General features: G+C 43.0%; 1 protein-coding gene across 1 annotated transcript in view; it reads right to left on the bottom strand.

The window, feature by feature from the left end:
• The window catches only part of Cacna2d3 (calcium voltage-gated channel auxiliary subunit alpha2delta 3), an 870922-nt gene that overhangs the window by 252962 nt on the left and 605278 nt on the right, over nt 1–12682 (bottom strand). Inside the window, exon 14 of the mRNA XM_076868261.1 lies at nt 3296–3313. Coding sequence (XP_076724376.1) covers nt 3296–3313 — 18 coding nt within the window. The remainder of the gene's footprint in view (nt 1–3295; nt 3314–12682) is intronic.

Raw genomic sequence — 12682 nt, 5'->3', positions numbered from 1 at the left:
TTGTGATGACTTGAAGGCATGGGGACTGAGTTGCTGTGTGGTTTTTTAGCCAAGAATTCAGGACACTGCAGCTAGTGTCACACCAATATTATATCAAGGGTTGAAATCGATAGAGCCTAGGGATTATCTCAGAGATGCTCTCTCTCTAATATTAATATATATATATATATATATATATATATATATATATATATATATATATATATATATATTTTAGAATCATGAAAACCATAACTTATAGACAACAATCATTAATGTCTGCTGTGCATAAGAAGGACACCCAAGTGGGACATTTTTAGTTGTAGATCAGCCAAGAGATTAAAATGAGCATGTTTGCAGAGACATAACCATTTAAAATATTTATAGAGAAAACAGTTGCAGATGATACAAACACAGATTCCAACAAAAACACAAATGCAGACACCATATGGTCCAATGTATGCGCTCATGACCTCATGTGAAAAGTAGGCCAGAGACACAGCAGCTGCGGATGCCTCCCTTTTACCCCCAGAAAAGCAAACTCTTGGGTTTAGAAGGAACTCATTATAATCATGTCCACGGATGGCCGAAATCCATGGGTAATGTCAAAGGCACTGGGAAGAAATCTTTCAAAACAATTGTCCTTCAAAGTCTTTGCTTTGTTGGGGTTTCAAGTCCAGGCTCAGCTTCTTTCTGACATCATGGATCTGGTGGGGTCAGTTAAGGCAGAGTGACTCAAGAAATAGGCGGAGTACCACCTACCTGCCAGGCTCTTTGGTCATCTCTCAATTATTTGTTAGGTTTCAGTCAAAGCCACAAAACACTGAGCAGAAGTTTTGGACCCCCCACCCTCCGCAGCCACATGACTGCTCCTTTGATCTGCTCTGGAGCATCGAGGCACCGCCAAGCCAAATGCTCAGTGGAATTCTACATTTGGAGACTGTCCAGCATAAGTCAGGCTCTGTGCTAGGCACAGGACAGAGAAATAATTCTCAGAGATGGAAAGGTAGTTTTTTTCATTCTCATTAAATAAATATGAGCCCTCCAGGCTCAGAGGTTAAGTGACTTACTCATGGTCACAAAAGGAAAAAGGCCAAGAAGGAATCTACCGTGGTTCTTCATTGTTGAACGGCAGGACAGGCTACTTGAGGGGAAACTGGGACTTGTGAGAACCTTATCCTTCTAACAAAGGCCTCTACAAGTGTCAGTAAGGGACCGGGGGGAAGGACAGTGAGGGGAAGGGATGCTGACACATCACCAAATGGAGACTTGGAGTTCTAGAGGAGGTCATCTTCAATCTGCAGTGTCCCTCTCCTCAATGCCCCTTGCTTTTCGGCCCAGATACCTGAGGTTCACATTCAAACTCCTTCTCTAGAGCTGAACTGCCCAGAAGCTACCCACAAAGGCTTGTATTTCTTTCTCTTTTTATTTTTTTTTGGAGGTAGGATCTTGCTAAATTGCTGAGGCTGGAACCTGTGATCTTCCTGCCTCAGCCTCTCAAGCCACTGGGATTACAGGCATGCACCACTGCACCTGGCTCCCTAAAGGATTCTGAAACCACATGGGGATCTTCATATTTTTAAGGTTAAGTATCTTCTCTATTTTAATAGGAAAAAGAAAGTTGTAGACATGATAGGAACTGGAGGCAGAGCTCTTCCTTGTTACACAGAGTTACAGATTAACTCCCTTAGACTTTGAGACATCTTCTGGAGACCAGGAAATAATTAGGAAACCAACGGAGGATGCTTATTTGACTCTGGATTTGCTATGACCATAGGAACCTGCTCCACATTGCAGGATGAGTGACATGAACCCACTCCATGAGGATAGACAGAAAAAACGCAATGAGGTAAGGGCTTTTGGAGAGTCACACATTTCCAGCAGCATCTGTTCTTACCCATCTTCTGACTTGGTTTGTTTTGGAGTTTGTTTTAAAATTCCATGGCTGACAGCACCTCCAATTCATGAAGAATCTTCAACAACAGGAATGCTTTTGTATATGGATCAGTGGAAATTTGATGAATAAATGCCAGTAAGTTACAGACCCAACCAGTCCATGTGGGAGACTCGATTTGTTAAGTCTCTTCACCAAAAAAAAAAAAAAAAAAAAAAATTCCCCCCCCCCCAAAATTTCAAACATGGGCAATTAAGAAAGTATGTCCTATCAAAGACATCTAGCCTTCCAAACAATCTGGAATTCTGACCATATATTTACCCTGGACGATGTTGCTATCTTCGAATATTTTAACTTTTAATGAAGTGTTCAGCCCTCTTGTGATGGCATTGAAGTGTAATCAAACATTACCACAAGCCAAGTCACAGACTAGTGCGTCTCGCCTTGTTTAAATATCTCGAATATATTTGAGTAATTGTGTAATGATTTTGAGGCCTCTGGTTGTCCATATGGAATGAACAGACTGTCTTTTGTAGAGCAGTTGTACTCTCTCTCTCTCTTAACGAGAAGGAACCAAATCATCCCTGAAGTGGAAAGCCAAAGAGATGGCTGCTTAAATTTCAGGGTGGCGTCATACCTTTGCTCTTGAAATGAAACTAACTCACATCTGGCCCCCAGAAATTGCGGTGTAGTCCAGAAGTCTTGCTTATGTTTGGAAAATATACGATAATAATACATGAGGCATAGCGTGACTTTTTTTTTTTTTTAAGCATAACTGCCCTTAGGAGACAATGATATGTCATGGGGACAACACAGCAAAGCCGCCATTGCAACCACATGGAGTCTTTCTGTATAGAAAACATTCTAGATGGTGGAGCCAGATCATCTCAGATGGACAATGAGGACCAGTGAAAGGGTCCGGCTGTTGGCAAGAACTCTGCTCTAAGGTTATCTGGGTGACAAGACAAACCAAGGGGCTGCTGGCTTTTAAATTAATGAAACCAAAGGGGAGTTTCAGAGATCTGGATTAGGAAGCCAGGATTTTAAACATGGTCACTAGGACTTACTAGCTCTTCACATTATCGGTGAGACTATTCCAGGGAAGGCCTGAAATGTCTTGTGTGAAGAAACGTGCCGAATTTACTCTTGATCTGTTATTTGAGAATTTTCAGGAAAATGGCTGGGCAAGGAGTTGCCCCTCTGTCACTGGTCATTACAGGGTTCTCTGATGGCACTCACATGGCAGGGGACAGGAGACACTGAGTCTACGGACTGCTGTGTTCCTGCCCTACCTCAAGTTTCTGAAACAGGGAGAGGAAAACCATTTCACTGGTCATGAATGGGGACAAATGCACAACACCATGGAGTCATGCATGATCGTAGGTTCAGACAATGACTGGGATGTGATGGATAAGAGTTTACCTTTTGAGCCTGAGGGAGCTAAAAAAAAAAATAAGGGGAAAAGGAAAAAAAAAAAGAAAGAAAAGAAAAAAAATACAATCATTATATAAGAAGTTAAGGTTAGCCATAAAACTTCATTTTGCTGCCATTGTCAAATGCAAAAACCAGAATGAGGAGAAAAAGAATGAACTAAAAATTCAACCCAAGTCATTTTTCTACATAAAGCTACAGTGTGGCTGATTCAACCTGCTGTTGGAATTTATGGTCTTGACAGATACACTGAGAGCTTTCTTGCAGGTGTTTTGGGAATCACTGTGCCCAGAGCAGTTTGGTAATATCATGCAAAGTTGGACCCGAAGTTCTTCTGTTCAGTGGCCCCTAGAGCACAGCTCCATGACCCAGTTCCTTCTTCCTTCAGTCCAGCAGTTCTCAGCTGGAGGAGGGCACTCTAGAGGCACTCAGACTTGTCACAACTGGCAGGGGATAGGAAGAAACCTATTGACATCAAAACATCCTACAACCCACAGGACATCTCCCACAACAATGTTATATACATTATGTCCCATATAACAGCTTTCCCAATGCCACACAAAAAACTGAAATTAAGATGTAGGTGGAATAAAAGATGAACATTTATGAGACATATTTGTTTGTCTATGTTGAGACTATTAGGCTATCACTTAATGCCACTGTGCTGTCATTGCCATTGTACATACAGGGCATTGAAAGGTATTTCTCTAATCTGGAAAGGATTTAACATTATCCATGTATTCAATACTCAATCTAGGAATTACGTCATTAGGAAGACCTGATTTCTCATCATAACACCTAACATTTAACGAGGGAGAACTTGCCACCAGGCTGTGACAAAGTAACTACTGTGTATCCACTGGGTTAAAATCCTTTATTCCCAATATTCCATTAAATCACAGTAGTGTAATGCTAGGTACACTCCATTTGACGGACGAAAAACAAAATGGAACTTAGAAGTTAAGTCATGATACAACAGCCCATAGGTAATAAGTTGTAGTTCTGGGTTACCTGACTTTAAGATGTGCAGATTCAACTCAGCCCCTAAGAAATTAAGGCTGCAAACATTTGGGAATTGTGACTGCAGACATCCTCCCCTCCCACTACTGCTCAAGGTCTTCTGAATTCAGAAGGGTTAGAAGATGCAAGACAACTAAATAAGATAGCCTTGGGCCCCCAGTTGGATCTTCTGCCTTTTCCATCCTTTTCGTTGTGGGAAGAATGCTCTTTTTCATATGAGCAAAGATCAGGGCTCCCATAGCCTGTCTCAAGCCCTGGTCCCTGTGCCTACCAGAGAGTAGAAGGGAAAATCCAAAATAGTAAAAAGTCTTAAATTTCAAAGTTATCACCAAAATGGTATTGAGAATGTCCATGAAAAGCGATTCCAGTTTCTCCACACTCCAAATATTTTTATTCCAAAGAGGTCTCCCCATCTAAGAAGAAAGGGCCCAAGCATATTTATTTATTTATTTTTTTCTGATTCTTTCCTTCTGGTTATAGCTACGACTATTCAAAATGGAACTTCACAAGATCCTCCAGATTTCACTCAAGAGTTCAGAAAAAAAAATGTATGTAGAGGTTAGGAACTGAGCCTGAACCCAGCATTCACTTAAAGAAAAGTTCCTGAAATATACAACATTTTTTTTTCATACAACAGAGAAGATACACTGGACGCACAAATGATGTAGAATTAAAAAAAAAAAAAAGTCTGTTTTCTTAGAAAAGCTTTTGTGTTGAGCCATGGTCACGTGAAATGTATAGGGGACCATTGAGAATTCCAAATGTTTGATGAACTGCAAAATAAATAGCTAAGTTAAGCCTTGCACAAACTGCCAAAGGAGAGCCATCCATGGCCCTTCTGTCTCTCTTTCTTTCTTGAAGTCTCATCTTGGTTGGTCAGGAAACAAGGCTCAAAAAGACTTCCCCATTTAAGCACACAAGAAGAAATTCTAGGCAGGAAAATAAGAGGCTAGGCCTTTGTGGTGATGTCCTCAGTTTAAAACTGGCCTCAAACTCTCCACAAAACATGTACTTTCCTCAAGAAGCCACTCATGAGAAGAAAGAGCAACTTTCCTATTGGAGCTCTGAGATCATGTAAATTACAGCTTACAGCACTCTAAACAGGTTGGCCCTCGAGAAGGAGCCTCAGAATAGAACATAACAAATTTAGATCAGATCATCTGCAGCCCACAGATGCTACTGCTTGGGAGTAGGCTTCCCCATACATTATTCCCTCAATATTTATGAATGGTGTGCAGAGTCCTGAACTGGAAGCCAGACTATCCCTGTGAATGGAGCCCATCTTAGCCTCTGGATGGAGTCCTAAGGCACATGTCTTCCAGCCTTTGCCTCACCATACTCATGCATAAAAAGAAAGGGTAGAGGGAGAGCTGAAGAACAGGCCAGATCCTGGATGGTTTTCGAATTGAGAAACAACTCTTCTTGATTAGTAATGGTTGCCCCCAGACCGTGTTGATAAGAATTCTAAAGTTTTATCTGATTTCATTAGAAAAAAAAATGTAATATCTAATTAGCAACATTTGCTGTGGGCTAAAACATAAGGAAAAACATCCCTGAACATGATGATCTCCCAAGGTCTTATTTTTCTTTGTAGTTCTGAGCACATCCATTACTACTATGTAGTTTATTTGCTTAATCTCTCTCTCCTCTACTAGGTTACAAATTCCATGAGAGCAGAATAGTTCTCTGCCTTATAGGTATATCTGACATTTTTTAGTCTAGTACTGGTGCCTTCCTGGTTAAATCAGGTAACCGCATTACTAGAGTGCAGTAGATTGAGGCCAAGGAAAGACAACTGGGGTAACTGCCTTGAATCTGCATTCTTCCCACCCCACTTCACACATCATGCAGATAACCCAAGCTGATGTTTTTCAATAGGAAAATATCTCTGGTAGGAAAGATATGAAAGTCTTGGATTCCCATATGACAGGTATAGACTTCTGTATATGTGTGATTGTCTCACTGACTTGTGAATGTGCATAAAATCCAGCCTTGGAGCTTCACTTCTGTTATAGTTTGAACCTGGAATGTCCCCCAAAAGCTCTTGTGTTAAAGGCTTAGTTCTCAGTGAAGCAAGGCCCTACAGGTGGGCTTTTGGAAAGTGAGTAGATCATGAGAAATGTAACCTCAAGAGTGGATTAATCCATTTGATGGATTAATGATTTGAGTGGACTGCTGGGTGGTAATAGATCGGTCAGGCATGGTAGGAGGAAGTAGAAAACAGGGGGCATTCTTTGGAAGGGTTTGTCTTTCCTCTGGCTCCTCCCTCCCACTCTCTCCTCTCTCCTCTGCTTCCTGGCTACCATGAGCTAAGAAGCTTTCCTCCACCCTGATATGTCTGACTTGAAGCCAGCCAACCATGGACTGAATGAAGCCTCTGAAACCATAAGATAAAATAAATCTTTCCTCTTCTAAGTTGTTATTCTCAGGTATTTTGGTCACAGCAATGAGAAGCTAACATATCATCATCACTGGGCCTGAGGTGAGGTGACTTCTCTTTCTTCCCACACAGTGGAAACCTTTTCTTCTTCAAAGTCACTCTGTCAGGCATGGTCAGCCAGATGCCACTTTCCTGAATCTATTTCCTCACCTACAACCTGAGAGTCTCAATGGGCAACCTTGGGTCCCTTCCAGGTCTAACACCCTAGATTGTATGATTCTAAATACAACGGTGTATAGACATTTTCAAGTCATTTTTCTAAAGAAAAGATAAAGAAGGAAAGAAGTTATGATTTGCTGTGAGCTTTTCCCAGGGAAAATCTGGATGCAGGATGCACTTCATGTGAAACATCATGTTTGAATAAAGAAAGAATGAGCTGGGCATGGTGGTGAATTCCTGTAGCCTGTAATATCAGAGGCTCAATAGGCTGAGACAGGAGGATTGTGAGGTCAAGGCCAGCCTCCGAAACTTAGTGAGGCCTTATGCAATTCAGTGAGACTCTGTCTCAAAATAAAAAATAAAAAGGGGCTGGAGATGTGGCTCAGTGGCTGTACCCTGGGCTCAATCCCCAGTACCAAAAAAAAAAAAAAGAAAGAAAGAAAGAAAGAATGTGTCAATATATCATTCAAGAGATTAAAGGAGAAGAAAGGGATAAAAATGGGGTGACAGCAAAAAAATGGAAATAATTAGTGCATACTGAACATTCCATGGATCAAGTACTTGGCTGAATGCCATCTGTGGCTCTTGAGTCCTCATATTGCATCTCTGAGTCAGAGGTCGATATCATTCTCAGTTTCCAGATCAGGAAGAAGAAAATATTTAGAATGGCCAAGTGTCTCATCCAAGTCACCCAGACAAGGAGTGTTCAAGTTCAGATCAAAGTCAAGTCTCTCTGTCACCCATGTCCACTTCAACACTAGGGTCCACTTCAAGCTAGGCTCACAGTGTTGCTTCTCATGCAGAGGAAGTGGTACTAGTACCTACACAAGCCCCTGAAGGTTTGGGAAACCTCATGGGCCAATTCACATGAGTATCACCCATCAGCAAAAAGAGGAGTGAGGAATCCTGGCAGCACTTGTTACACAAGAGCCTCGACCTAGACCAGCGTGCTTCTCATCATGTGGCATATGAGGTCCAGGGCAGCATGCGTATATCCATGCTCTCTCCTGTCATGAAAATTTGTACTTGCTGTCCCCTCATCCTAGAACTCTTTCTCAGACCCTCCCTCCTTTCCAGGAAAATACTTACTCCTTCAGTCAGTTGTCTCCGTCTTCAAGAAGGCTTGTCTAACTTCTCATGCCATATGCCCCCATCACACCAACCACCTCCCATTCATATCCTCATTGCTGTCAGCTGCATTAGCCAACATTCTGCCCTTCTGTTTTAGTAACTCAAACTCCATCTTTAGCCAGATTTAGCTAAGAGATAGACAAGGCTACACAAATTCAGATACGGTCAGCAAGAAGTGCTTGGATGGTTTTTCTCCCTCTGTTCTGCTGCTGGGAAGATAGACATGATGGGAAGAGCCCCAGCAGGCATTCTGACCTCTGTAGTTACCTTGAGGATGGAAAAACATGTGCTAGGATGTGCAGGGCAGCAGTAATGATGGGTGATTACAATGGCTATGATATGTTATCTGCCACTCAAAACTACCTGACCTAGGTGAACTTACTGAAAACTCACAGCAAATGTATTAGGTAAGGGCATGATTACCCTGATTTTGTAGAGGATGAAACTATGAGGTCACACAGCCAGAGAGAAGCAAGGGCAGAACGTGTGAAGTGGGATGTGGGGGTGGGGCAGCCAGGTGGATGCTGCATGATCTAGATGAAAGCTGCTTGAGTCTGGACCAGGGTGCTAGGAATGAAGATGTCAGGCTGTGGTCTGGCCCCAGGTTGGAGAATAGAGATAATGAACGGATGATGATGCCGCAGTCTCTGGCTGGGCACAAATCACGAGTCTCCACACAGCTTGTAGATTCAAACAGCAATTCTTTATTCCCGAACTCACACCGGCCGTCTACAAACACGTTCTAGGGGAATCCACGTTCTCTGCCCAAATCCACTCCGTTCTCTGCCCAAATCCTCTCCTGCCTAAATCCCCACCGCATGGGCTTCTGTCTCTCAAAAAATACTGTCTGACCCTAAGCACTCAAGAGGAACTCAGCAGCAGGATACGCCCTATTCCAAAAGAGGAACACCCTAATCTCCTATTACTAAACTGCCCTATTCTAAAGGGGAAACACCCTACTCTCCTATTATGCTAAACTGCCCTATTCTAAAGGGGAAACACCCTACTCTCCTATTATGCTAAACTGCCCTATTCTAAAGGGGGAACACCCTAAACACGGATCCTGCCCTGGTCCTTGAGCAAGGTCACCTTTCAGAAGTCCTTCCACTAGACAGCATGGGAGTAAGCTGGCAAGGAATTTGTCATACCTACTTGGCTGATGGCTCCCAGCATGATGATATGAAAGAAGAGGTATCAAGAATGCATCCAGGGGCTGGGGTTGTGGCTCAGTGGTAGAGCACTTGCCTAGCACCTGTGAGTTTTCTGTGGTTTGATCCTCAGCACCACAGAAAAAAAAAATAAATAAATAAAGGTATTGTATCCATCTACAACTAAAAAAAAAAAAAAAATTAAAGAGAGAATGCATCTAAAGTTTTGGAACTATATAAATATAAAACTGGAACCACCATTTACTGAGATGATGATGACTGTGATAAGTTTATTAAGATGTCTCTCAGACTTGCAGGCTGAGGTAGAGGTAGGCGGCTGGATGTGTGGAGCTTGGCTACCACCAGCATATGCATGAAGTCACCTCACATAGGCAGAGGACTGGATGTCAGGGCTGTCCACCAGTTAGAGACCTGCGTGACTAAGGGGATTCAGTGAGAGGAGGGGCACAGGGGAGGGAGTTGGAGCTCGGAATCAGTGGATATAAGCGGAGTCCCTCTGCTATGATAATGAGAGTGTTTCCAAAAGAGACACTTTGTGTCCCAAGGGATGGGAGTTGTTCAGTCTCTCCTCATTGACTTCATATCTATGTCAGCATTTCACTCAGAGCCACAGGGGTGACTGAAGGAACATCTACTGCTCCAGCTCCATGAAGTCCCAGAGCCAAGTGACCAATTTTTCAAAAAAAAAAATCAAAGTCCAATTAAAGATCTATTGATCAAAACAACACATTTCCCTATAAAATATGTAAAACCCAAGTAGGAAATAAAGCATTTTCCTGCCAACTGTGTAAAACAAAACAAAACCAAAAAGCCTGGCCCACATATGCTTATCCCATTTGTAGACCTGGCCCTGTGCCTCAGGCTTTATGAATGGAGAGCCACAATCCCTGCTATTTGCAAAGGATCCTTGTGTTCATTTTATTTCCTTATGGATATTCACCTTTATAGTCTTCCATCATTCTTCATGAAACAAGGTGGATAAAGATTCCCCGCTCCACAGAGAAGGTTCTGTAGCCCAAACTCCAAGCCCAGGCCAAGGTGGGAAAGGTGTCCCAGGAGCTAGGATTCAGGGAGGGAGGTCCTGTCCCACTTCTTTCCACTCAGGTCAACCCCCTGCTGCTGTTCATCTGCATTCCTTCCCCCCCACCCCAATCCCATCTCTTCTCTGCATCCAGAATGATCCATAAGTATCAGTAAGGCGTTGGGTAAGCTTGTTGTTCATGCCTTACAGTCTTCGTGTACCTCTTTCTTAGTGTGGCTGAGCTGTGTCCCATGCCCATGTCAGTTCCTGGACGCCTGCTTGAGTGGCCCCCGTCCCTCTGTCAGCCTTTGGCTCTCCCTGCCCCACTTGGGACAGGATGCCCCATCTTCCCCCCAAGTGTCCTTCTAGAGCATCACTTGCTTGCTCGTGCCTTAGCATGTACTGCCTTCTGTTCCCTCACTCACTTTCCCATGACCTCTGCACCTAAGGGTTCATGATCCATCCAGGGGCCATCTTCCTCCTCTTCATCCTCATAGCACTAGGGACTCAACCTGTGCCTGCCCCCCCCCCCCCCCCCCCCCCCGGGGAAGATTCAGTGCATTCCTTTCTTAGAGGAAGGCAAGGGCAAAGGAAAAGAGGAAGAAAAACTGTGGGAAAGAGGGAGGAAGAAAAGAAGGAAGGAAGAGAAACAAAGGAAGAAATGCAGGAAGGGAGGGAGAGAGAAAGGAAGAAAGAAAAAAAGAATGAATAAAAACAGAAAGATTGCCAGCCACGACATCTTGGGCAACAATAGGTTGTCTCTGAGCTCCGGATTTGTCATCTATAAGACCATAGTAATAATGCTGTTTCATGGGATGAATTTGAGAATTAAATGGAATAATACATACTGAGTCTGTACAAAAGAAACTGGCCCTTGATGGCTGCTGTTTTATAACACCATTTTGACTTTGTAACCTCCCACAGCATTTTGACCTGTAACCTCCCAAAGTCTCAACCTGATGGTGTGTGAGAAGTTACCATAGTAACCCTCTACCTTAGATAATCGCATCGACCTGGACCACGTGAACTACAGCATCCCAGGTTATCATGCATGAGGCCATCACTTCTTGATAGAGGGTTAAGTGAAGAAGTGACGACACCTGAACAAGGCACATCCATCAATGGGTGACCCTTGTGGTGGATACATGTCACCCTGTGCCAAACCCTTTCTTTCATAATGTCCCCATGTTCTAGGTAAGAGGTCAAGCCCCCTGATGTGAACAGCCACCAGCTTAACCCAAACAACTCAGCAACTTCCCCTGGCCACAGCAATTGGCTCTGGGTGGCTATGTGACCTGAAGTCATCTAATCAAGATTTTTATAGAAATAACCAAGAATGAACTTCTATTCTTCCCCTCCCCCACCCTCCCTTGTTGTGGGTTAGCATACTCATAACAGAAAGAAAATCCAGCCTTTGATTTCTTGGTACTGGCTTATTTCACTTAGCACAATATTCCTCAGTTCCATCCATTGACAGGTAGATGCCATAATTTCATTCTTATTTATGGCTGAGTAATATATTCTATTATGTATATATACCACACTTTCTTTATCCATTCATCTGTTGAAAGGCACCACTACATTGCTTCCATACCTTGGCCCTTGTTAATTGAGCTGCTATCAACAAAGGGGGAAGGAGAAAAAGGAAGAGGAGGGGAATAGAAAGGGCAGTAGAATAGTCAGAGATAACTTTCCTATCCTTGTATTTGAATACACTACTAGGGTAACTCTGCATCATGTACAATGACAAGAATAGGATCTTAATTGGAATCAGACTCCATGTATGTATAATATGCCAAAAAACACTCCACTGTCATGAATATCTAAAAAGAACAAATAAAAACATTTTTTTAAAAGTAACCAAGCATGAAAACCCTCTCCCTTCCTCCCCTTCCTTCTCTCCACTAGAATGTGAGAGGATCAATCACACAGGCCCAAGAGGGATGCCAATAACTTGAAAAGCACAGCAGTCAGACAGACAGAACTCAGTGCCCCTGATGTCATGTGAGCTCACAGCTGTCCACTGGGACTTAGCTTCTAGGGGCTTCTATCTGAGTTTGAGCCCTCAGGGCCACCTAAGAGAACTGTTTTCCCCGTTCTTCCCATAGGAACTTGCAGCTAGTCATCTCTAGGTACATACCATGACAGATCATGTTAGATTTTACTTTCACACATCAAAGGATTCATCAAAATACTTCCATTAGCTCTTGGTCAGCTTCAAAAATACTCAGGGGGTAATTTCCTCAAAAGATTTCCAATGCTATGCATGAAATTTCCTTACAAACACATGGGGCATCATATTTCTCCAAAGTCTGGAAGCTATCCTGGTCTTTATGATAATTCTGGATAAGTCATTAGGCAAAAGGGTATCCTTCTGAGCACTCTGCTGCTTGGAATGGCCACCCTCTCCTCCTCTGATTTCACATCTTCTTCCTCTA

This window comes from Callospermophilus lateralis, chromosome 1, assembly GCF_048772815.1.
Source record: "Callospermophilus lateralis isolate mCalLat2 chromosome 1, mCalLat2.hap1, whole genome shotgun sequence".
NCBI lineage: Eukaryota > Metazoa > Chordata > Mammalia > Rodentia > Sciuridae > Callospermophilus > Callospermophilus lateralis.
This window is presented reverse-complemented; position numbering and strand designations above follow the sequence as displayed.